This window comes from Urocitellus parryii, chromosome 1 (assembly GCF_045843805.1).
Source record: "Urocitellus parryii isolate mUroPar1 chromosome 1, mUroPar1.hap1, whole genome shotgun sequence".
Lineage (NCBI taxonomy): Eukaryota > Metazoa > Chordata > Mammalia > Rodentia > Sciuridae > Urocitellus > Urocitellus parryii.
In genome coordinates this window covers 167,095,215-167,120,769 of record NC_135531.1, presented here as the reverse complement: position 1 = coordinate 167,120,769, position 25,555 = coordinate 167,095,215, and the positions used below count along the sequence as shown (strand labels likewise).

Below are 25,555 nucleotides of genomic sequence, written 5' to 3'. Positions count from 1 at the left end.
CTAGAGACAAGATGTGATACCGCCAGAAACAAGAACTCATACCCGACCAGACAGAACAGACCAGGGCAGAGTTGAAGCACCCAGGCTTGAGCCTCTGAATTTCTAGAAGCTCTGCTGCCTGACTACAAACAGATAAAAGCGCATCCTGACACCGCCCATGAAAAGGGGGGGGGGGGGAGTGAGAGAGACACACATGGGCTGGAGTCTCCAGCGTCCAGCCAAGAGTTACGTTTCGTGGAGTGGACGAGTGGGCGGGCGTCATTTCCACCTTCCAGTGAGCCCTGGAAGGTGTTTCTGTGGAGGCGTCGCTGCGTGGCTCCACACCGCGGACGACCATCCAAGCCCATCTACCAACACGGGCTCCGGCCTGCAGACCAGCCTCCCGTCCCCGAAGGGCCTTGCACACCACCCGGGCCTCCAGTCTACGGCCAGGCGGGCGGCGGCCCTTCCCAGAGGCCGCCTTTCTCTCCTGGCCTGTGTCCATTCGCTCGCCCGGGCCCGCGGGCGGAGTCCCAAACCGCAGGACAGCCCAGCAAGTGCTCACTGGCCGGGTCGATTCAGGGCATTGCAGGCTACGCCCCCCAACTGCACGTTCTGTCAAGCGCACGTCACGACGCAGCGTCCACCAGCCCGGGTCACGTCGCGGCGGCGCACAGGCCCCGCCCACTCGGCCCTCGTCCCGCCTGTGGAACCCGTCACCGCCGCGCCGGCCCCGCCCCCGCTCGTCAGTGCGGCGCGACGCACGGTCCGCGGCCGGCCGCTGCGACGGCTTCCGGGTCTCGCTGTGCTCAATCCCTTTCCCGCCTGTGCAGCGGAGTCCGGACGCTGGCCTTTCGGGCCGTCGCCGAGATAGTTGCGACCGCAGGTTGTAGACAGAGCGGCGTGCAAGCCGGGGCGGACCCGGGAGCGGGCGGCGCTGCCCTGTCCTGAGCGCGTTGCTTTATGTCGGGGGCGGGGGGAGGGAGACCCGGAGTGGGTAGGGGGCTTGCCCGCTGACTCCCGGGCCGGGGGAGGGAGGTCGTGGGCGTAGCAGGTGAGGAGCGCGGTTTTCATTTTGGAGGCAGCAGGACCCCTTCCCTCCTTCCCTTCTTTGAGTAGAAAGGAAGCGCGGAAAGAAATCTGGCGCCCAGAGTGCAGTCTCGAGTCCTCGACTCCGAGTATTGGAAATTCTTGTCCTCTACCTCGGACGCCCGTGCAGACTTCTCTGTGAATTGGGGCAGAGGAAAAGCGGCCTTGTGCTTCCTTTCTCTTCTTTAAGCAGGTATGCTAATCCTCACCTCGCTTTTTGTGAAAATTAGCAGGTGCCTTATCAAGGCCTGAGCCAAACTCGGCTCTGGCTCTAACCTACAGGAATGGGTGAGCCTGGGCCCTGGCACAGAGTCTGACTCAAGAGCTTCCGGAGTAAAGCTCTGGTAGCTGCTTTTAGGAAAGTTAATCACAGGTCATTCTTTTTTTTTTTAAACTATTCTATTTTTTCTAATTAGTTATACATGACAGTATAATGCATTTTGACATGTTGTCCACAAATGGAGCACAACTTCTAATTCCTCTAGCTGTACATGGTGCAGAGAGAGTCACTCCAGTAGCATAATCATACATGTATATAGGGTAATAACATCTGTCTCATTCTCCCATCTTTCCCATCCCCACAACCCCACCTCTCCCCTCACTCACCTCTCCTCACAGGACATTCCAATTCAAGAAGACCAATAAATTAGTGGGATAGATTGGCAAGTGACTTGGTGATCACTCTTCCCTCTATCCAAGGAATGAACCAACCATAGATTTAAAATATTAAAAACAACATTTGAGTCTACAGTGAACGTTTACCAGTTGGTGTGTTTAGGATCACCGACTTCAAGGAGGATAGTGGGCCTCCTGAGAAGTCAGTTCCCCAAATTTCATTGAAATCCATTCATCAGACTTTTTTCAGAAAACTCACTTGAAATGCAGGTGCCCACCTGCAACTGACGGCAGTTTACCAATGGCACAGATGATTCAAAGTGAAATTGTGCCTACCAGCTCTAAGAAGTGGTCTGCTTCATGCTTCAACAGGGAGAACCCCAGTGTGCTCAATTAGAATAAAGTTAGTTCCTGCAAGTTGAAACTGATTGCACAAACTGCTTCAGTTCTGCACTTGCAAGCTGTTCTCAGCAACTGCATTGAAGGCACAGTTCAGGCCCAAAATATAAAGTTTGCTAGCAAGAGAGTCCTTAAGATCAACAGTTTTGAGAAGTTTTCACTCCCTTAGTATACACTAAATAAAATAGTATATAGCTTATGAGGCATTTTCATTCTATTAGGCTTTATAATGGTCTAAAGTATTTAGGAACATATGTACAAGTCATATACAAGTACTACCATATGTATGAGGGACCTAAGACCTATGGATATTGGTATCTGTTGAGTGCTCCTAGAATAAATTCCCCACATATACTAAGGAACAACCTGGTATGCATGTCAGACACCTACATGGGTCAGTGACTCATTCCTGGTCAGGATTTTATGAAGAGCAATGAAATAGAAAAACCTTTTTGTAGAACTCTCTCCTTTCCTTGGCTAGCAGATTACACACCAGAGCCAGTGACTGACCAAGTCCCTGAAGAAGAATGGCGGCTGTGGGCAACCTGCTTGGGTAAGCATGCATTTTCAGGCCCCTTAGGATTTCTGCCATGGCACCTCTCACCAGGACAGGACAATGTTAAGTTGCTTGTCCTTGTCAGCTCATCAGTGCTGGGAGACATGTTCCCTCAATCATCCACTGTTGCCTTTTCCTGGTTGTGGGGCCAGAGCTGTTTCCATCATGGCCTGTAGCTCCTCAAGGACCCCTAGGTGTGGATCACCAAGTGTTGCTGGCGTCTCTGGCAGCTGGGGAATTCTCTGTCATGACAACATGATGTCTGGCTTGCCTGACCATGTTGGTACTCTCTGCCCCAGCATTATCCACTGACCAGCTCTTTCATGTTTGTCTGTAGCCTGCTCCAACAGAGTGCTGTGAAGGCAGCTGCCCCTAGGCTCTGCTGCCTGCACACATCTTCCTGGCTGGCTGACAGCAGCAGGGCTGTGCTCACTCGCCTACATCGCCAGGCCTATGCACGCCTCTACCCAGTGCTGCTGGTCAAGCAGGACGGCTCCACCATCCACATCCGCTACAGAGAGCCACGGCGCATGCTGACAGTAAGCATCTATCACCAGGTGTTGCTAGGGGCCCTGATGGAGGCTGAACCATGGTGGTGGGACCTCTGGCCACTGAATGATGACAGGTGTAGCATGGTCATTGTAATGCACTACCAGAGGAGGGGGACAGGTTGCTGGAGGAGAGGAGGATGGTTTAGACCAGAATTTTCTCCATTTACCAGATAGGGTAAGTACGTCACTGTCTTTTAAAAACACCAAATCTGGGGAAGTGGAGCAGAAAAAAAAGTCTCCTAATAAAATGAAAGGTTAGTTGGATGCGGTGGTACAGGCTTGTAATCTCAGCATCTCAGGTGGCTGAGGCAGGATCACAAGTTTGAGGTCAGCCTGGGCAACTTTAGCAAGAGTGTCTCAAAAAGGGCAGGGGGTGTAGCTCGGTGGTATAGCGCGCGCGCGCGTGCGCGCACACGTACACACACAAAGAAAAACAAGATTTTAAGGGAGAAAAAAACAATGTATAAAAATTGGACTGAGGCCAGGTAATGCACACCTGTATTTCCAGTGGCTTGGGAGGCTGAGATAGGAGGACAGTGAGTTCAAAGTCAGTCTCAGCAAAAGTGAGGTGCTAAGCAACTCAGTGAGACCCTGATTCTAAATAAAATACACAATAGGACCAGGGATGTGGTTCAGTGGTCGAGTGTCCCTGAGTTCAATCCTTGGTACAAAAAAAAAAAAAAAATTGGCCTCAGGATGTAGCTCATTGGAAGTGCAATGGTCTAGCATGCACAAGGACCTAGGTTTGATTCTCAGCACTGAAAAAAATAATTAAGTTAGCTTAGTGCGGAAGACACAGGCAACTGTAAGTCTCAGTGGCATCAACTCAGTAGTTCTATTTCTCAGAACAAGGTATGGGGGCACACCTTGGCTTCTCTCCCACTCAGATGCCCTTAGACCTGGACACCCTGTCTCCTGAGGAGCGCCGGTCCAGGATCCGGAAACGAGAGGCTCAGGTCAGACACAAGGAGGAAGAACCAGAGTTTGCTGATGACTTTGACACAGAGCGTTACAGACAGTTTTGGATCAAGACTAAGAAGTGACAGTGGCTTGAAACTGCCTGAGGACAGTCTGAGGATGGAAGGACATCTTTCTGTAAATTGCATGTACCTGAAATCACCACCTCTTGTCAGTGTCTTCCTTTAGGTGTGTGCCCAGCATAATAGCTCATCACCTCTCACAGACTCAAGATGGGTGTGGTGGCACAGGCCTGTAATCCAAGCAACTCAGGAGGCTAAGGATGGCAAGTTTGATAGGCTGGGCAATTTAGCAAGACCTTGTCTCAAAGTTGGGAGTGTAGCTCAGTGGCAGAGTGCCTTTGAGTTCAGTCCCCAGTACACACAACAGGGACATACACATAAAAGCTCAGAGCCGGATGGGGCTGTGGGGCTCAGAGCAGATTGGAGGGTTTGGGATGGGTTTAGGTGAAATCTGTGAGTTTTAGATAGAGCTACAAAGCCACGGAGCATGTGGGCAGCCAGGGAAGGAAGCAACCAGAAACCGCCAGCTGGGTGTTCTGAGAAACTCTCAGATCCCTTCTAATCTCAGGAGCACTCAGGGCTGTTGCTCCAGCTGGGTGCTCTGGGAGGCAGAAACTTCTAGGTTGCAGCCTACAGCTGCCTCCCTTCACAGGTGCTCCCTAACACTAGGAGCAGGCACATCCCCAACCTAGGGGCCTCTGTCCCCTGATAGGGGAACCATGCAATGTCCAACCTGGGTTTGGTTACATACAGCCAAGGCCTGTGAACACATACCTTGTGTTCTGTACTCCTGATGTAGGTAAAATCTAACTCCCTCCAGATGCCAACGTGCATCAAGGAAAGGAGGATACAAAAAAGGCTTGTGCCTGTCCTGGGTCATCCCAGGTCCTGGTTCTGCTCATCCTGTCCGTCTTGGGTGCTCTGAGATCCTGATCCTGCTCAAGTCTGTACCTGGCTGTCTCAGGTTTCGGTTCTCATTGTGACTGGTGTCCACTCCTCAAGGTTGCTTAGGCTAATGGCTTTGGACTATAGCTGCCCAGCCACATACCCCCTGTCCCCTCTTGGCCACACTCAGCACACATACTGTGTTCAAACACTATAACTGAGCTTCCACATACACCTAGCCTGGCCCCAGAAGTGGGGCCCTCAGGAGTTGCCTACCTTCTTGAGAGTTCTTTCCTGGGAGCCTGCCAGATGACTTCTCTACACATTACTATGGCCCACACTGCTGCCCAGTGCCCACTGCTTCCTGCTTGTCTCCCCTAGACTGCCCATGCCACAAGCTTCTGCTCCCATGGGATCCGTGTATTCTTCAGAACCAGGACACAAGCTCAGGGTTTATCCCAGTGCCTCACTTGTTGCCCCTGTAGATGCTCAGTGCATATGTAGAGTAAATCCATTGCGGGTGGCGGGGTGGGGTGAGGCTGTCTATTTGCGTTCCTATCTGAAAGTACCAGAGACTGGGTAAGAAAAACCACAGGACCCTGGGTGTCTGTTTTTCCCTCACTGAACCTGTAGCTGGAGTGGCCCCCCAAACGGTGGAAGAGTAAGTCCCAAAAAGAAGTGGTCCTAAATTTCCCAAGATAGGGTTGGTTGGGATCTGTAAGAAAGAAGTACTAACTGCCAGAGTGATGGGTCCACAGCATTTATTAGGAAACTGGTTATAGAGGGCTGCAGTTTATCTTCACAAGGGGCAGCAAGAGGTGGGGATAGGACTGGGGCTATAGCTCAGTGGCAGAGTGCTTGCCTAGCACTTGAGAGACTGGGTTCCATCAGCACCGCATAAAAAAAGTAAAGGCATGCTGTCCTTCAACTACAAAAAATCGAGGCAGGATGTCTGCAACAGAGGGCTGTGGTGTGCAGTTACACAGGCACGCAGTGTTAGGGGAACTGCTTCAACCAGAGCCGCTTCCTTCAGGGTTTGGGCAACACCTTCAACACTGACGGAACATTGCGCCTGGGGTCCGTTCGGTCAGGGGCGCCCCCACGCGCCGTGGGCGGGCTTGGGCGCAGTCACTGCCGCCACCGGAGCTCATGGGACGCTCTGGGTCCTAGTGTAGTGTACACAGTGGCTTTCTTGATGACGGCTGTCGCACAGGCACTGTTCGGTCCGACAAGCCTCTACACAGGGCACTCCGGGCCCGGCGGCCATGAAGGCAGTGCGCATGCGCGTGAAGCGACTGGGCAAGAAAATTCGCAAGCGAGCGGGATTGAGGCTGCGCGGAATTCAGGCTCAGTGAACGACGCAGTGGGCAGGCGCGCGTGGCCGAGTGGGCGTGGCGATTCCGCAAACTGGGACGAGATTGGTGGTAGGGCGAAGTGGAGGCGGCCCGGTGATGCATTGCGCAGGCGCATGCGGCGGCCGGGGCGTGACGTCACGGCGCGCGTCGGGATCGGCAGAGTAGTCCGGTCTTGTGTTCCTCGCTCGCTGGTGGCCCTGTGGTTGCCCCGCCGCCAGGCACCATGTTCGGCTCCAGCCGTGGCGGCGTACGCGGCGGACAGGATCAGTTCAACTGGGAGGACGTGAAGACCGACAAGCAGAGGGAGAACTACTTGGGCAACTCGCTGATGGCGCCCGTGGGCCGCTGGCAGAAGGGCCGCGACCTCACCTGGTACGCCAAGGATCGTGCACCGCGCGAAGGACCGAGCCGTGAGGAGGAGCTGGCGGCCGTGCGGGAGGCGGAGCGCGAGGCGTTGCTCGCCGCCCTGTGAGTGAGCGGGTCTGGAGGGCGGGGCTTAGCTGACCGGGGCGGAGCCGCGGGGAGCTGGGGCCTGGTTTGGCGGGGCGGGTCGCACCCCTGATTCCACCCATGGCCTTCGTAGTGGCTACAAGAACGTGAGGAAACAGCCCACAGGCCTGAGCAAGGAGGTAAGCCGGGCGTAGGGCCCCGGGTGCCGGCTGGGGTCCGTCAGAGTCGGCCGAGCGCCTACCGTCCTCTCCGTACCTGCAGGACTTTGTGGAGATCTGCAAGCGGGAGGGAGGCGACCCCGAGGAGAAGGGTGTGGACCGGCTGCTGGGGCTGGGCAGCGCCAGGTGAGGTGGGTTGGGCGGGGAGGGGGCGAGGTGGGAGTCCAGGGCCGTCCTTACCGCGCTGTCCCCACAGTGGTTCCGCCGGCCGCGTGGCACTGTCCCGGGAGGACAAGGAGGCTGCCAAACTGGGGCTGTCGGTGTTCACGGTAACCCTCCCCCCCCACGCACACAGCTTAGTGCTCTGGGAGCCAGGGGGGTGCCACTGGGGAGAGCGTGGGGATAGGGGGGCCAGGCCCCAACATCCTCGCCTGCCCCTCCCCACGGCACTGCTTCCCCCGCAGCATCACCGCGTGGACAGCAGCAGCCCGGGCACCTGTCCAGCTTCCAGGAGGAGGCCACGCACGGAGGAGGAGGCTGAGCCGAGGTAAGGCAAGGGGCCTGAGTCTCAGCAACTGGAGCTGCCTGTCTCTCATGTGTCCCCTGGGGAGTGTTTGTGGGGCTGCAGTGGTCGCAGTTGGAGACAGAGCCCACTTCACAGCTGGTGGGGGCTTTTCCTGCATAGGCCAGGCGCCAGCAGCCCTTGAAGCTTCCCTGGGTTGGTCCCAGGCTGACCTCACAGGCCTGCCTGCCAGGAGGCCAGAGGAGCTTGGCAACACAGAGATTGGGGAGCCAAGTGGGTTGATGGGGAGGGCACAACTGTCACTTCAGAAAAGTGGATATCCCACTTAGTTTAGTGGGAGGTGCAGTGGTAGGACCTGAGATACCCCCAGCAGGCACTGTCCTGCAGTGCTTTCTTTCCTAACAGGATGCTCCAGTCTATTGGCAGAATGTTACTGTCTAGTTCTTGAAATGTGGCCCAGTGAATGAGGAGCCTCTTAGGCTCCTTTACTACTGTCACAGAGCCACAAGCCATGAGTAGGTGCTGGTTACTGCAGTGCAGGAGCATGTGGATTGCTGGTGGGATTGCCCTGGTCCCTCAGCTGGCTGTCTCCTGTACCCCAATGCTAGGCCTCTGACTTTTTTTAAATATTTACTTTTAAGCACTGAGAGCCACAAGAAAAGCAAGAAGGAGAAGAAGAAAAAGAAAAAGAAAAAACATAAGAAACAGAAGATGAAGAAAGACAAGGAGTCCAAGAAAGAGGCTGATGCCTCTTCCTCATCCCCTTCTCCTGTTCGGTAAGCCCACAGTCAGCTTGCTCTGCTTTGGGGATCCAGTGCTGGCTGGGGCCTGATGGAGTAGTCAGGAATTCCTGAGCAAGGCCCTGGGGCTCCTGGAATCTAACAGCTGGGTGCCCACCCAGGGTCCTTCCCCTGAATGTGTCTGGCTATCTTTGTTTCCTCAGATTTGGGCACCAGAGGCATGATTCTGACTCCTCTTCCCCTTGCTGCAAGAGGAGGAAGCGGGGACATAGCAGGGACAGTGAAAGGAGCCCATCCTACAGACGTCAGGACCGAGGCTCTGATGCTTGAGACTGCAGCTGGGTCAATGGAGGCCAGAGCCTTGGACCCTGCCCACCACTGTACCTTGTGGGGCATGAGAGGACGACTGGACCCTATGTGTTCTGGGTGCCAGCTCGCTCCTCCCACCCTGTTGGCCCTTTGGACCACCCAGGGAAAGGCCTCCTGTCTGGGTTGAGGCAAAGGCTGTGTACTGTGCCTGCCAGGCCATATGAGCTGGCTGGCCAACTCGAGAGGAACCTGCTTTGTGGAGACCCTCCAGATTCCTGTGAAGGGAGTCCATAGAACCCAACGGGTTCTGGGACAACCATCCCTGGTCTTGCCTGCTGCCAGACAAGATCTGCACCTGCCTAAGAGCCTCTTGCAGAGACTAGACTCCTGTGTAGCCATCCAGGCCCATCAGAGGCTTAGTTAAAACCAAGTGTGGTTATCTATTCCTTTTTGTATGGACTCACTCTTTGTATTTTAATAAATACCTTAAAACACGAGTGTGTCATCAAGAATGAAAGGATAGTGTGGAGTTTCCTGAAACCCCACTAAAAGGAGACAGTGGCAATGGCCTTGCATTCACAGTATGGTCTTGGCCTAGCAGTAGTGTGGAGCTGCCTGACAGCTGGGTAGCTGATGACAAGGTCAGGTGGTGGGGATACCTAGAGCCTCTAGGTACCTCTTCAACCTGCCCAGGGGCTTAGCCTGCCTTGCCAGTGGGGCTAGACTAGTACACTGACCTGGGGCAGAGCCCAGGCTGGATTTTTTTAATGATGCTTAGTTCTGCTGATTCTAAAAGAAACTTGAAAATGCTGGGTGTGGCCCAGGACAGATCCTGAAGCTGTCCTCTAGAGGTCTGGACTCTGACTTGTACACTGCCCTCAGCCCTGCACATGGATAGCCTGAGTGGACGCTGCTATCTCTTATTCCAGGAAATGAAGGTGAGTTCCATCTTCCAGGGCAGCCTCTTCTTGGGGACACTGTCCAGAGGGAGAGTAGACTTGGACCTGCTTGCCAGCTGCTGGGTGCTGAGGTGGCCACGGCATTTGCTGACTCCTATTCTGGCTACCTCCTGTGGCACTGATAAGCTGGAGGATGCTTTCATGGTCGAAATGAGACTTCCAGAAGGCTTTCCCTCTTACGCATGGTCAGGCCTGACTTGGGGAGCAAAGTACCACCTGTACTTCCTGGCATGAAAGCGACTCTTTCCTACCTTGCAGGAGACAGAAACATTGGAGCCCGTGAAATAGTTAAGAGACTTTATTCTAATAGCTATAATTACAGTGCTTGTCGAAATGAAAACTGAAAACAAGTATACAAAACAGTTGATTACTAATTGTGTATTGAAAGCATTAAGAGGTTCCACGACACCAAATAAACCAGTTCTGAGGTTTCCCCAAGATAAATTTAACAGCTCCAGCTTCTTCAGTGTTTATCAAAATACAAAAGAAAAAAGTAGAGGTCGTCTTTTTCGATGGCAAATCGGACCCTTGCAGGCTGAGGGAGGAAGCTACTTCACACATGGAGATGGGGGTGCTCCGGGACCTGTGGGTCTGGAGTGGACCAACCCTCCCAGCTTGTACGCACTCATGCTGGTGAGACCCAGACCTCCTGCCAGCGGGCTGAGCAGGTGCAAGAGTGAGTGGGTGCTGGGAACATGGGTTACTGCTCTGGCCACACGCCAACAAAGGGCGCATCTGGGCCGTGTCCCCTGCAATGGCTCTCCCAGCCCGCCCCCAGGTGACTGTGTGAGCACAAGTACAAGCACAACGCTATGGAATGCAAGTGACCCAAAGACAGGCGAGTCACGGGGTCTCTACTGGGACCATGCAGTGGATGGCGGTTTGTGTCACCGTCTTTGTGTTCCCACAGGGGAACAGCTGATCCGATGGACTAGCATTCAGGCTGTACACTAGGCATAGTCTCCCTTCTGTGTGTTCAAGTGTTCTCCTTATCTTGTATTTTTAACTATTTTAAAAAATGCACTGAGTTTGGGTTAAAAACCAACCACCAAATGGATCCCAACACCAATCTACAGCCCAGGAGCTCCTGGAGGCCAGGTGCCCACAAGCCTAAATCCCTCCTCAGTACTGACAGTGAATTGATTCTCTTTTTTACAATAAAAAAGCTGAGTAATATTGCATAGGAGTACCAGAAACTGCCTCAGTGGAAACAGAAACTATTTACATTAAATAAAAACCTGGCTGCAGGCTGCGTCTGCACATGTACAGCACGGTGCGATGCACACTGACCAACCCATGGAGACAGCTTCTGGCACTCAGGACCACAGAGTCGCACGTTTGCCACATGAGAGGAAAGCGAGGGCGGAGAGGAGAAAGTGAGGGGGTGGGGGGGAGTTCTGGTTCACTTCTGGTTCCGGAGCTGATTGGACAGCCAGTCTAGTCCTTCATAGAGCCCGTCCCCGCTGGTGGCACAGGTGGCCTGAATGTACCAGTTCCTGTGACGTAGCGAGTGCAGCCCCAGCTTGTCTGTGATTTCGGCTGCGTTCATGGCATTTGGGAGGTCCTGGGGGGAAGAAGGGGTCAGTGCAGAGCCTGAGCTTGGCACCAGACCCACCCCGGCTCCTGGGTGGTACCCACCTGCTTGTTGGCAAACACCAGGAGGACAGCGTCCCGCAGCTCATCCTCAGCCAGCATCCTCATGAGCTCCTCGCGGGCCTCATTCACACGCTCTCTGTCATTGCTGTCCACCACAAAGATCAAGCCTGCAATGCAGCAGCATTACTGCAAATGTGGACAACAGCCCACCCAAGCGTACCCACAGGCAACAGATACAATCACAGGCAGCCCTCACGGCCCTGGGCATGGCTTTCCTGGCCACGATTCTATAGCGTGCCTTCTGCCCTGTCCAACAAGGCTACAGAGCTTCTGTTAGGAGGCAGATGACAGGAACCTGGGGTGAAGGTCAGCTGCTCACCTTGGGTGTTCTGGAAGTAGTGGCGCCATAGTGGCCGGATCTTGTCTTGGCCACCCACATCCCACACAGTGAAGCTGATATTCTTGTACTCAACGGTTTCCACATTAAAACCTGAGGGTGAGATTATAGCTTAGGGTCCCCTGGACCCATCAACCCGTCCCTGGCCTCCCGAGCCTCCCCAGCCCCTGCCACACAGCCCATTCAGAAATCTCACCTATGGTGGGAATAGTGGTCACAATTTCACCCAGCTTCAGTTTGTAGAGAATCGTCGTCTTCCCTGCAGCATCCAGGCCCACCATGAGGATGCGCATTTCTTTTTTGCCAAAAAGGCCCTTGAAGAGGTTTGCAAAGATATTCCCCATCCTTGTGGGTGGTTGGAAGCGACACTGGCCAGAGACCTGGGGAGGCAAGGTGTCCGGGCCTGTTTCCATGTTGCAGTGGACAGAAACCCCCGGCCCAGGCACATGTTCCTCCTGAAATCCCATGGGGGTATGACAAGAGCCCAACAAGGCCTAACCTAGCTGGTGGCCCAGGAAGGCAGAGATACCAGAGTGACCTCTTGCCTCCCAGCACATTTATTTGGCCTGATACCATCAGGCTGCGGGGACATTTGACACAGCCACACTTGCTCCTATTTGTGGAGTAGGCAAACATCTGAAAACTGGGTTTTCAGAAGCATGAAATATTGCTACAAAGACAGCTCTTAGGGGCTAGAACCACTCAACATCTCTCCCCACACAACTAGAGAGGAGGGGCTAGGAGGCCCCCCAGAGGATTAGAGAGCAGGTGTCACTAGTCTCAGGACCACAGGCCAAACCTCCCCAACACACCCAGGAGCTCAATGTGCTGCCTCAGCACAACACAGGACAAGCCAGGGAGCACTGTGGTGTCACCTGAGCCAGTCAAGCAGGCTCTCTGCCAGCTCAGGTCTCAGCATCACCTTTCATTTCAGATGACCCAGGTAGCCAGGGCCCTGAGGAGCACATGGTTCCGTGATGCCATGCTGCCACAAGGGCTTGCATGTCAACCCACACTACAACTACAGGATCCATTAGAAAAGAAACGCAGGAGACACCAAGCAAATCATTTGTTACCAAATCACCAGAGCCTGGTCCAAGACTTGAAGTGCCTCTGGGAAGGTGATGAAAACTGCCCAGGCTCTGGCCTTACCATCCAGGGCACTTTCATTTTTCAGTTGTTTTTAGTCAAAACAGAAATTTATCACTTTTTAAAAATGTTGATTGCTGAAGGCCTTCAACTGGGGGCTGTGCAGCCCTCACCAACCAACAGGAGGGCAAAGCAGCTCAGTGAGATAGGGTAATGAGATGGCTACAAAAGAACACCCCCACACAGGGCAGCTCATCAACGTGTGTTTACTGCTTACAGCTCCAGGGCTGGAAGTCCAGAGTCAAGGCCTGGCAGGTTCCATATCTGGTTCTAAGATGGAGCCTTGTCCTACATCCTCCAGAGGGTAGAGGCACAGGAGAGAATCCACCCCTGAAAGCCCCTTTCAAGGCATCACTGATTCATTCACCAGGTCAGAGCCTTGTGACTTGAATACTTGCCTGCTACTGTTGCACTGGGGTTCAACCTCCCACACACAAATCTTGGGGGACACATTCAGTCCACAGCACTGTGTCAATCAGGAACAACAGAAGTGGGAGAGATCACCTGCAATTAACTGCACCACCAAGTCACCTCAGATGGCTGTCTTCCTAGCACCCACCTGTGGATCTCCACTGCCCATCCATCTCCAGTGACCCTGTGTACCCAGAAGCATTCTGGGAGATTCCACCCCTCACTATACCTTCTCCTCCTCCAGGTTCAGAGCCCCCGATGACGCCCAGCTGCAAGGGTATGTATGCCTTACAGTTGGGATGACAGTCAAACGTTACTTTCTAACTTCCTCACCTGTGGTATAGTACTCACTTCAGGGACACCTTCCCTTCTCCATTTCTTGGTACTGCTCAGTGGGCACCTGTCTTGCTCAGGGGATTAGACCCAGCAGCCCTGCTGATTTGATATCACCATTGTTCCATATATAACCTCTGGAGCCCTTTCATGCTGGATCCTATGCCCTGGGACAGTTTCCCTTTTTGGATTTGCACATTTCGTATTAAAAACTTACTCAATGTCTACAATGTAAGCAGACTCTGCTAGTACAGTCCCTTTTCTGGGTTAGCTAAGCTCCCTGGGTAAAGAGCCTTTGGGAGACAGAGCAGACAAGCACCACCCTACCCCTCAGAGCACTCCTGAAATCACTGCCCATAGGGCAGTAAAATCTCAAGAGAGAAGAGAGAGAGAGAGAGAGAGAGAGAGAGAGAGAGAGAGAGAGAGAGAGAGGAGCGAGATATTTAGGACTACATGTGTGGCTCTCACCTTTAGTTCTCATAAGTCAGGGGTAAGAGAAGAGTAACAGTAACCTCAGACCCACAAGCCTCCCATGGGGATCCAGGGTCAGGGCGAGAGGAATGGAGTCCAGGAGACCAACACCCATCCATGCAAAAAGCTGCACCTCCTGAGACACAGGCTGTGGACAGAGTCCAGCCCTGAGCACCCTAGGAGCAGATGCACCAGGCAGACACCATAGGGAGGGAGAACAGGAATGTGAGCACACGGAGAGCCCTGGAGCACCCAAGCATATAAAGACATGGTCAGTCTAGGCCTCAACGCAAGGACCCACTGACTCAGCATCTGGAGGCCCCATATACTCTCAGAAAGCCTCCAATGAGCAACAAGCAAAAAGGAATTTGGAAGGAAGCAGGAAAAGACAAGAGATGGAATTTATCTTCAAGGAAAAACAGGGCTGGGGATGTAGCTCAGTGGTAAAAGCACTTGACTTTTGGCACCAGGTTAGATATCCAACACCTGAAGGAAAACAAAATAGGAAATAGGAAATAAAAACCAAAAAGGAAAAACAATTAAGCAAACAAAACAACAAAAAATCCCAGACCCACTCTCAACACCAATAGGTTAAAAGATACTATGTCTACAAAATAAGAATAGGATTCTGAAACAAAAACAAGAGACTTTTATATACAATACCAACAGCCAAAATGAAAAGTTTACAATGAAGGCTCTCAGAAAGCAGGACAAAATGAAAATATGGGAAATAAGGAGCAAAATGAAGATCAACATCAAAGGAAGAAATAAAAAAAGAAAAAATATCAAGGAAGAACCCAAGGAACTACAGGGAGATTCTTAAAGGCTGAGGCCTTGCCTGTAGCACTCTGGACACAGCAGCACCAGCAGATCAAAGGCTGGCTCAGGTGAAATTCTTGCCCCTCTCTCAACACTGAAAACAAGACTCTCAACCAGGTATTGGGAAGAAAAAAAAAAAAATCTCCCACAGAGACCCAGGTACAGGGTGAGAATGAGAAGAAGGGAGCCCAAAGTGATGGGAAGCAGCTGGGAGACAATCCCATTCAGATTCAGCACTGCCCACTGTTGCCGCCACCTTCTTCTTTTTTTTTTTTTAAATGGTGCTGGGGATTTAATCCAGGGCCTTGTGCATGCAAGGCAAGCACTCTACCAACTGAGCTATATCCCCAGCCCACTGCTGCCTTCTTGTGCCAAGGATGCCTCAGAATTACATGTGCTAGGCCTGGCCTGCCTTGCAGCACCCTCAACAGAGGAGCTGTGGGGACCACAGTGGTCACAAACCCCTCCCCATAGGTGGTTTTCTTTTTAAATTTTAAACCAAGTACTAGAGTCACCCCTCCCCAAGGGGAAAAGCAGTCACACAATTTAGTGGGGGAATCAGGAAGAGGTGAGCCTGAAGTCTCAGGTTCAAGACACACCCCACAAGCACTCAGGCCTATTCTACTGTCTTCACAGGCAGAGGAGGTCAGAGCTTCCTGCCTCGACACGCCCCAGTGTCCCTGTGGGGCCTGGGTATCATCCACTGCTGCTTTCATAGGCCCAGGTCCAAGAGAACCTCTGCATTGGAGGAAAAAAAGTCACTGCCAAGGTACAGGCCCCAAATAACTGTGCAATGCCCAGCCTAGGTACTGTCACCTTTCCTCCACCAGAACACTGTACAGAAGCCAAACCTGCCTTTCAGGTTCCTCTGAATTACCCTGTTATTAGTAAGCAGTGAAAACCAACTTCCCTGAGAGTCTCCTGCCCCTTCCTTCTGTGACTCCACACTATCAGAGGTCATGCAGTCCCATCATGGTTCTTTCCTGCCAGGCTTTGGGCTCCACCTTAGGCCAAGAAAGATCCTTCACAAACAATGTGTTCTAAGACACCAGTGCAGGTGGTCTCTGCTCTGGAGTCTCTCTGGCAGGAGGGAACCTGCTGGCCTCCTGAGCTGGGGTGAGGAGATAGAGCAGCTTCAAGGAGTGAAGACTACCTGACTGGTCCAGGTGCTAAAGAAGACACTGACTAGCAGCCAGCAACCCAACTGTCCCTCCATAGCTCTCAGGGATACCTCATGACAAGCCAGACAGCCCTTGTCTAAATTCGGCTCTGGAGAACAATAGGTTCAGGTAGAGAGTTCAGTTTTCCTCCAACTATTAGTGCTGTTCACAGAACCTAACTAGGAAGGCAAGGGCCTGCCACTGGAGCACACAGGGATGGATTCCATGTGCCCAGACTTCTCCCAGTTGCTGATCCAGCTGGGGGCTATGCTCATGAATGCTGTGCTCGTACAATGTGTTTTACTACCATGGAACACTGGTGACATTAAGAGTTCTTCTTCTGGGCTAGGGATGTGGCTCAAGCGGCAACATGCTCGCCTGGCATGCGTGGGGCGCTGGGTTCGATCCTCAGCACAACATAAAAATAAAAAATAAAGATGTTGTGTCCACCGAAAACTAAAAAAAAATTCTCTCTCTTAAAAAAAAAGTTATTCTTTTTTTAAAGCTTTATTAAAGTCAAATTATTATAGCATTAATTACATACAGTAAAATGCACTGATAAGTGATTCATAATCTCAGCTTTCATATCTAATTTGAGGAAAATTTAAAAATTTGAAGATTTTTCTGGAGGAACTTATATCATAAAACATTTTCTTTAAGACTTAGCAAAGAGCAACCGTGTTCCAACAGTGATGCAAGCACAATCATTTGTGTGAAAGCCTGATTCATTTCCAATATAGGAGATTCTTAATTTAAAGCGGCTCTTCTACCTTCTACTTTCATGCGAGACTTGGCGAGATGTACTCTGCACACACTGCTTTCTGTGTAACAATACGGGGTCTTAGCACATCTATTCCTAAAGTTTCAGGTCACTGCATGCCCCTCAGCCATGTCCAGGTTTCTAGGTCTGCTGTGTACCTGCACTGCACATCTTGACACCATTTTATAAAACGTGTGTAAGAAAACCATATGTGCTGATACTGTGGACAGGCAGACACACATTGGAGGCCTCAGAACTGTGACAAAGGTATGACCCAACCAGAACACTTGAAAAGGCCCAACCCCAGGCACTCCCCACATTCAACCAGGTTGACTGTGCCTTAACTGCCAAGGAAAGAGCACACCCAGTGCCAAAGGCTGGCTATGCAGCAGTCCACAGGGTAGGCCCAATCTTGCACCTCAGCTGAGCACAGGCTATATAGGTGTCTCATAGCTGCAGGTCTTCTCAGTTAAGGGAGGGGTATTATCCACCAGGTGTGAGGCTTAGGTGGGGCGATGACTAAACTTCAAGTTAGATCACTCTTTTCAGGCTTGAAATTCAAGATGAAATCAGTTTGAATCTGGATAGCTAGAACGAATGTCACTCATGAATCTATCCTAGATTCACAGTAGCTCAAATGCCAAAGAGACTTGTCCACAGACTGCTGCACGTTTACATTCTGTGCTCCCTGTTATTCAAATGTTTGTTACTAATTTTACCACAACTGCCTCAAAGCACTTTATCAAACACATTTAAGGCCTAATGAACTTCATACCTGGGTAGCTCCGAGCAAATATCCAGATGGGCTCTCACATGGCCTCCAACAGGAGCTTCAATAAGGAATAATGCAGCTCTTCAATAAGGAAACATGCAGCTCTGGGAGTCACGGAGGCCTTCTCTAGAGCTTGTACCAGGAATACCTTGCAGACTCCACCCTTATACTCGACAGTATTCATCCCTCAGTGTTTTGTCCTGCCCTCCTCTCTCAGTAACAGAAACCTGACTTGTCAATGGACACAAGACCTTCCAGAATAAAAACCATAAACCCCACACTTCCTGGTCATCCCTGGTATCATTGCATGCCCATAGCCAGAGACATCAGCAGAACCCAAATACTGGAGCATTTCTACTTTGGCAGGAAGGATACAGACTGCCTCTACCCAACTTGAAATGTAGTTAAGTCTGAAAGACCAGTCACTGAAAAGCAAAACCCAGCATCCCAAATCTGCATCAACCTAAAATGAAAATGGAGTAAACCATGATAACTTATGGCAAAGATGCAAGTGAGAAACCACCTTGTAGTTAATAGGTGGGGTCACCCCACAGGCTGCCCCAGCCATGCTACAGTCATTAGTCAGCAGTCCTCACACTCAGCCCACCCCAGGGGTCACAGGATTGTCATGTGGGGGTTATTCTGTTGTTCATGTAGAAGACCCTCCCCATGCTCTCTGTGCACAGTCTTGACTCCTGGTAAGGCCCCAGGTCTTGGGTTGCCTGCATTCCCCAGAGCCTACCCCTTCACACTGATGGAGAGTATACTTGTGCACCAAGGGCAGTGCTGGCCACAGACAGGTGCAATACATCCTTGTGGAACAGAATCGAGGGAGGACCCTTGTGGTGACCATGCCTCAACCTCCATCTTGAGATCCACAGAAGAGGTCTCTGGTTGCAGCAATGACCTTCCAGCATAGCTGTTGTCTTTTCATTGAAGTCCCCCACCCCAACTCCTCATGGAGGGTAGGCAGGCACACACCTAGACTATGTAACAGATGCTCATAATAAACACCACTAACCAGGATTCAGTGGGATATGACCTGGGAAGAGAAGTTGACCAGCACTCTAGTTCTGCGGCAAGGCAATTCGTAGCAATTTAGCTTTGCCAGTTCACCTCCTTAACTACGAGTTCTCTATAGAATACAAAGGGCTTCCCTCCCTGCACAAGGGTAGGGGTAGGGCTAGGGGGCTGGTGTCCTGGAGGCCCCTTTCCACACCCTAATAAAAAGGGAACTGGAACAGCTAATGGCTGTGGCGCTTTCATAAAATAAGCTCCCAGAGAGCCCAATGGTGCTTCCTCAAACCACTCAGAAGGAGCAGGGCCTTCCAAGGGTGATTAAGCCAATCTCTAAAATTTGATTTCTGTCTTAAGGGATCTTTCATTTTTGCAGGAAGGCAGGCAGGAAGCAGCCTACTTCTTTTGAAGACTTGCTCTTCCAAAGGAAACAGAAGAGTAAAGTGGAGTTGGAAGGAGCAGTCACTAGGTTCCCTTTGCTCTCAGGGTCCACCCTACTCCATCAGGGTCTGCCAGACATACAAAGGGACAGGGACCTCCACCACACATATACACACACAAGCCCTGAAGAACATTGTCTTAGCTGAGCCTATGGTCTCTGGCCACACCCTTGGCAGCCCCAGTGTCTGGAAAGCCTAGCACCTGTCTCTGCTCTCCAGGTGAACATGGCTCCTGCAGATGACCCCATGTATACATTTCCAGCAAAAAGCACCCCCCCTTCCAAATGTGTAATATCAAAAAACTCCAGTTTTTCTGACTCAACCCCTGGTGACATGCCACCTCCCCTCACCTTCCCCAACACTGTATCAAAACATGCTTTAAAACACCCCTGCCACTCCAAAAGGCAGCCAACAGACAACCTAACTGACACACACACACCAACTGTAGACTACAGACAATCGGCGAGGCTGCCCCAGCAATGACGGCACCCGGAGATAGAGGGGGGTGGCCAGAGAGCCCCCCTACCCAGGCCACTGGAGCACTGAGTGCCAATCTCAAGAGCATTTCAGTTCTATGAATGACTCCCCCCCCCAAAAAAAAGAACAACTCTTGGTAAAGTTCTGAATGGAACAAAACACAATTACCCCTGACTTACAAGGTAACTGCATTCCTGGAAAATTAAGAACATATTAAAACCATGCCAAAAACAAGCAAAAAAAAAAGCAGCTTTGTCTGTAAAACAGATCAGACTGAGGATATTACAGATAGATTTCCCACCTACATGAAAGCCACACAAGTGCATTCCTGATGCTGCCAACAAGCACCAGGGCTGCTTCCCAACCTGGGAAAGCAAACATGCTCCCACAAACTTCAAAATGCCCTTTCTGGGGACTGTATTGCACTCAAGAACCAGGACCACCCAGCAGGCAATCTACCCTCCCCAACTGCTTCTGGCAAGCCCAAACCCACCCACCTCACAGGACCCTTGTGCCAACTGTCCTGGGCTATGGAGAAGCTGCAGATCCCTCGTTCCTTCATATTTCTGCTCAAATGTCACCTGCCAAATGGCATCCCCACTAGCACAGGCAGCTTTGTGTCTCCTGCTGAGCACAGCCTCCCCCATCTTCTTCTGCTAGGCCCCTTGCTGAGAAAGGGGAGAAATCAGAGGGATAGAAAGAAAGCAATGGTTAAAGAAAGTTATCAGGGCCCTTGGGACCAAGAATATCAACCACACATGTCCGAAGGTATGCTTTTTCCTAAGAACGAAGTCAGGTAAAAAACTGCAGTATTAACAATGAACACTGTGCTGTTTTCAGTGTTAACAATGAACACTGTGCTGTTTTAACCTATACACAAATATGGTTCAGTCTGAAAATTCCTGTGACTCTAACAATGTGGAGACTCAGGCCTGCAGAGACACTGGGAACTGCTGAAGGCAAAAGTACTGCATCTCCACTGCTCTATTCAATGTCCAAATCATGAGAGGGAGTGGAGTGTGCATAAAAACCTGCCCTCAGGTACCTCCAACAATAAAAACAATGTTATGGTTAATTTCCCTGGTAATTTTCAGGATCAGGTATCATTGACAAAATAGAAATACTAAATGCTGTAAGTATTTTGAGCAAAATTTCACCAAAGTTGCCAAAAGATATAGTATTTTTTAAATAGATTAATGGATTTAACAAGTGTGGAACGACAGTCTCACCTAGAGAAGACAGGTAGCTTCACAGGAAATCAAACTTATCACCTGGCAGGCACATCTAACTCTGCCTTCATTTCTTTTACTCTTCAGAAACAAGTCTAGATAAAAAATCTAGAAATCCGCTTCTTGGCCACTTGTGCCTGAAACATACTGATAGAATACTTAAAGACCTTCTGTTAAAAACCCCCAAAGGATAAGTACAAAGCTTCCTACTTAGGCATATGGTGCAGCAAAAGTTTTGAAGTGAGGCACAGACAAAAAGGTGTTAAATCTTACATATAGGCATCTACCACCAGAAATTATTCCTAACCTGTTATCATCATTTAAGGAGTAAAACTCTTTTTGCCATACTAAGGATTGAACATAGGGGTGCTCTACCACTGAGCTACATCCCTAGCCTTTTTTATGTTGTATTGTGAGACAGTATCTCTTTAAGTTGCCAAGGCTGGCCCTGAACTTGCCATCCTCCTGCCTCAGCCTCTCAAGCAGCTGAGATTAAGGCAAGCACCACCACAACCAGCAAGGAGAAAAACTTAGGTTTTTGAAAATGTATCATACACTTCTTCGTGGCACGTGCATGGATCATACCAAGTCTCCTAAACATTAGTGACCCCTGGGTCTCAAGAGGTATGTGGAAATATGTGCCTCCTAAAGTGAATCACTCCTAAATGCTATCTGCAAATACCTGTCTGCTTTTTATACTTTCTTCTGTCTTTTCCCTTTGACACTTTAACCTTCCCTTTATATGGGCTTACAAGAAATGCCACTCTGCCTTGTTTGTTGGCTAACCACTATTAATAAAATTCAGGAAATGAAGACCAGTTAGAGACAATATGGAGGTGGGGCCCTGATCAGACATCCTTACCACACCTCCCAACCTTGGTGGCAGGCTGGGTTGACAGGACTCTGGGTGAGGCCCAACAGATCCTCCTAAGAACAAAGAACTTGGACATGCTTAACCGTGCAACATTTTTCCCACCTAGTCAGGCCATTTGACCAATCTGAAAATGCTGAACAGTGATATTGTTGCACAGCTGTCACCCATGAGCTGCAACTGCACTTCAAAGGGTTTATGACAATCAAAAAAAGATATAGTATTTTTAAATACAAACCTAAGTGGGGTGCATGTGCTAGGAATCCCAACGTCTCTCTATCCCCTACGTGCACCTGCAAGAGCACTTCCAATGAGGAGTGGATATGGCACAAAAAAAGACATTCTTTTTTTTTTTTTTAGAGAGAGAGAGAGAGAGAGAGAGAGAGAATTTTTTAATATTTATTTTTTAGTTCTTGGCGGACACAACATCTTTGTTGGTATGTGGTGCTGAGGATCGAACCCGGGCCGCACGCATGCCAGGCGAGTGCGCTACCGCTTGAGCCACATCCCCAGCCCCAAAAAAGACATTCTTAATTAAGATTCCAACTGAAAGAAATTTTCCTGTTTCTCCCCCAGCCACCTCGGACAGATGTGCATTTATTTCCTTTCACTATCCTCATTTTTTTTAATATTTATTTTTTAATTTTCAGCGGACACAACATCTTTGTCTGTATGTGGTGCTGAGGATCGAACCCGGGCTGCTCGCATGCTAGGCGAGCGCACTACCGCTTGAGCCACATCCCCAGCCCTCACTATCCTCATTTTATGAAAGTGAAAGGTCAAAGGGGAGATGGCCCAGAAGAGTCAAGGAAGAGGCAATGAATGGTACAGCAAGCCTGTGCTAGCTGGGGTCTGAGATCTGCTCAGTGAGTACAGCCATAGCTCTCGGAGGAGTGTCTGGAAAAGCCTGGTAAGCAGGGCTTGTGATTAAAAGCAGATTTAAATCCTCACATAAGTGTAACATTTAACTTGAAGAAAAAAATAAATAAATGGATCCAACTCTCTCAAACCACAGGAAACAGGAACATAGTATACCATGAACCTGCATAACAGGTTTCTTCTCTTGTTTAGTTCTACTCTATTGCTGCCTGACTGGGGTCACCTCAGCAGCTGGCAGGCCACATTACCTTTTGCTGCAGGAAAATAAAAAAGCCAAACATCCCTTCCTCTAATTTCAAGCCTGCCTGGTCCTAGACAGAGTCACCTGACAGGTGAAGATGTCTGAACACCCTCTACTCTCTCCATACTGAATTGTGCAAGAGACATAGCAAATAACTAACATGATTTAAGAGTGCAGAAAAAGGTTTTGCTTTCTACTAACTTTCTTTCCACGATAGGCAGACTATATGAGTCAGCTGTTGTCCACATCAACTGTAATGTGTGTGTGTGTGTCTGTGTTTTGATGGTGGTGCTGGGGATCAAACCCAGGGCCTGAGCATGCTAGGAAAATACTCTCACTAAACTACACCTCAGCCCATAAACCTTTTTCAAGTAGTGACTCTGTGTATCTGCTTCATGGACAAAAGCAAATTGCTAGAGTTCCAACAATTCAGGTTAGTTCTCACCAAAATAACTGAGGACAATAACAAATGCTTCCCTAACCAACATGACCAAACCTTTATGCCAAGAGACAGTGCAGCCAACTGAACTGTGCCTAGCACTCACACACTCATCTCTGGATTTCAAGTCCTCAGTTTTGGCAACTTGTGCTACTGAAAACTCAGATGAAGTAAGGACACCATCCACCAAGTGATGCATGTTAGAGGCTAGTCAAGGCCATTGATGGCCAGCAGACCACTCACTGTGGCATCTCACTAGCCTTCAGACAGACACTGCAGAAAACGCCAGAACCAACTGGCAGGAAAAACTGCTGACCACTAGTTCTGAAACAAAAACTACAATTGACCGTTCCAACATCATTAGTGACACCAACCACACAGCTCTCCACAGAGACTTCTGAGACCACCCAAAACAGCCATAGATCTTCTTTTCCTGCCAGCAGTTTCATGTACAATCCTACCCTATTTCTGCAAAGCAGCCACTTGCTGTTTGGATGGAATGGGAAAATGCCCCCTTCTCCCAGCCAATTATCCAGCACTTCAGGTGTTCTACAATGGTCCAGTTACAATCTGACACGCCATGACCACCCTGATTGTTCAACCACAACTGTGCAATGGGTCTCGCCTCCGCAGTGAAGGCTGTGAGCACACCATTCCACACGCAGGTTAAAGATTCACCAGCCTGAAAGAGCCCTTATCTACCCAGGACAGCACCAAGGAAACCAGCCTGGAGTTGAAGCAAGGATCAGCCAGCCCTCCCTCCGCAGGCCACGGGGCCTTGAATGCACACCACAAATCTTGTTTCACGTGAACAGCAGAGTTAAAGGGGACGCTCTGGATTCCCCTGCAGGCCCCAGGCCCTTGAGTGCACACTGCAAGAAGGGAAAAGAGGGAAATTCTGGGAGATCTGACCCCAAATCATGTCTCACAGAATCAGGGGGGGCATTCTGGGCTCCTCCTGAAGTCTGCAGATGCTCCCTCCTTCCATTCCAAGCAGTCAGTCCCGCAACCGGGGTCCCTGCCTACCGAATGCCCTCCCGGCTCCTACCGCAGCCCCCGTCCCCGTGAACAGGAACTGGACTCCGGAGGCTAAGATACAAGCCCTTGCCACCCGCGTGACCTTGACGACGTCTCGCGGTCGCCCAAGCCTCAGTTTCCCCATCCCCACGGCTAGGACTGCGACTGAAGGCAGCCGGATCGCCCTTCTTGCGGGGGCAGACCCCGCGGCTTCGCCCGCCCCCGGAAGCCCGCTCCCCTCCACCCCGCACCCGGGGTGCCGGGCTCCCGAGGAGTGTAGAGCGGAGCGGAGGAGGCAGGAAGCCCAGGCTTCCTCAAGAGCCCGGCATCCCGGGCGGACTTCCGGACTGCGGTGGCCGCGGGAGGGTCGGGGCAGGAGGAAGCTAGGGACGCCGCGGGGCAAAGCCAGGGCCTGAGAGGAGCGCCCGGCCCTCTCCGCCCGGCCCGGCCGCCCAGGCCCTCTCGGCCCCGATCCCGGCCCCGCCCGGCCCTTGCCTCGTCCGGCCCCGCCGTCGCCGCAGCGGCCGAGTGTCCCCGCGAGCCCTACGCTGCCCTGTCCCCGGGCCCGACCCCAGTCCCGACCCTGGCAGCTGGCTCGTCCCGCGCCCTCACCTCAGCGGCGGCTGCTCCGAGCCAGGCGTTGGTTTCGCTCCCACAAGATGGCGGCGCTGACGGCGGCCACGTCAGCGCCTGCGGCCGCGAGGCACACTGGGAAGAGGCAGGCACGGCTGAGGTCACGCCCACAACTCAGCGCACGCGTACTGACTATAATTGGGCTGTGAGGGGCGGAGCCAGGGACGCCCCGCTCCCGGATCGCAGCCCTTGCTCGCACCCGCGCTCCCGGTCTCGGAGCGCGTCCCTCGGCCGGCCGTCGGGCGTGGCTTCTGAGTCGGTGGGCGCGTGCGCATGCGCTCCACAGTGCCCAGACTCCAGCCCATTTCGCGGATGCGGAGACTAAGATTGCTCTGCGTCTTTCTTGCCCCAAAGCGGCAGGCCCGGGGTGTCACCCTTACCGTCCACAGCCAGGCAGTGGTCCCGAGTTCTGGGAAAACCATGTGAGGACCAAAAGGGTGCGATATCCCTCTCAGGATTCTCCAGGGTCCCAGATTCTCCTGCTGGAACCGGACACTGAGGAAACCAATGTCACTGACAGGTGGCCAAAACGGTTAGAGACGCAGGCCAAGTATCAGACACCCACTATGTTCCTGTGCTAGCTTCATTACCCTGGAGACTGCAATAACCAGAGCAGACTTGTGCCCACTCTCCAGAGCCAACGAGGGGGAGTAAGGGTCAGAAGCTAGGTGGGGAGCCGGCTGATCAGATTCAGTAGGTGACAGAGGCCAGGGTGGGGACATCACTGCCCCAGAGTGGTCAGGGTCCGCAGGGGACAGAGGCCAGCGTACAGACCAGGCTGCCCTGAAGGGTGGTCAGAGTGGCCTCTGGTAAGGTGGCCTTCACTGGGATGCAGGTGCAGCAGAGGCACCCTCCCCCCTTGACCCCTACGACAAGAAAGCAGCAGAGGACCATCA

At 51.5% G+C, this 25,555-nt stretch overlaps 3 protein-coding genes across 5 annotated transcripts; 2 read left to right on the top strand and 1 right to left on the bottom strand.

Annotated features, from left to right (window-relative positions):
• The first annotated feature begins 724 nt into the window (after window positions 1–724).
• On the top strand, window positions 725–4,305 carry Mrpl55 (mitochondrial ribosomal protein L55). Of its 2 annotated transcripts, none has more exons than XM_026379951.2 (5): window positions 725–865; window positions 1,099–1,261; window positions 2,567–2,635; window positions 2,976–3,177; window positions 4,077–4,305. In XM_026379951.2, the coding sequence occupies exons 3-5, from the start codon at window positions 2,610–2,612 to the stop codon at window positions 4,230–4,232; spliced, it is 384 nt and encodes a 127-aa protein (XP_026235736.1). In that variant the 5' UTR covers window positions 725–865; window positions 1,099–1,261; window positions 2,567–2,609; the 3' UTR covers window positions 4,233–4,305. The 2 variants fall into 2 exon arrangements, with proteins under 2 accessions (XP_026235736.1, XP_026235737.1); XM_026379952.2 differs by having other exon boundaries at window positions 2,564–2,635.
• A 2,086-nt stretch (window positions 4,306–6,391) lies between these two features.
• Window positions 6,392–9,083, top strand: C1H1orf35 (chromosome 1 C1orf35 homolog). Its single transcript, XM_026379939.2, has 7 exons — window positions 6,392–6,877; window positions 6,993–7,038; window positions 7,121–7,203; window positions 7,274–7,346; window positions 7,482–7,564; window positions 8,182–8,316; window positions 8,484–9,083. The coding sequence occupies exons 1-7, from the start codon at window positions 6,633–6,635 to the stop codon at window positions 8,608–8,610; spliced, it is 792 nt and encodes a 263-aa protein (XP_026235724.2). The 5' UTR covers window positions 6,392–6,632; the 3' UTR covers window positions 8,611–9,083.
• Window positions 9,084–10,068: 985 nt separating this feature from the next.
• Window positions 10,069–24,743, bottom strand: Arf1 (ARF GTPase 1). Of its 2 annotated transcripts, XM_077802190.1 has the most exons (6): window positions 24,639–24,711; window positions 19,848–20,018; window positions 11,738–11,921; window positions 11,524–11,634; window positions 11,187–11,311; window positions 10,069–11,112 (listed from the first exon to the last, which is right to left on the bottom strand). In XM_077802190.1, the coding sequence occupies exons 2-6, from the start codon at window positions 19,995–19,997 to the stop codon at window positions 10,951–10,953; spliced, it is 732 nt and encodes a 243-aa protein (XP_077658316.1). In that variant the 5' UTR covers window positions 19,998–20,018; window positions 24,639–24,711; the 3' UTR covers window positions 10,069–10,950. The 2 variants fall into 2 exon arrangements, with proteins under 2 accessions (XP_077658316.1, XP_077658319.1); XM_077802193.1 differs by lacking the exon at window positions 19,848–20,018 and having other exon boundaries at window positions 24,639–24,743.
• Window positions 24,744–25,555: the final 812 nt, after the last annotated feature.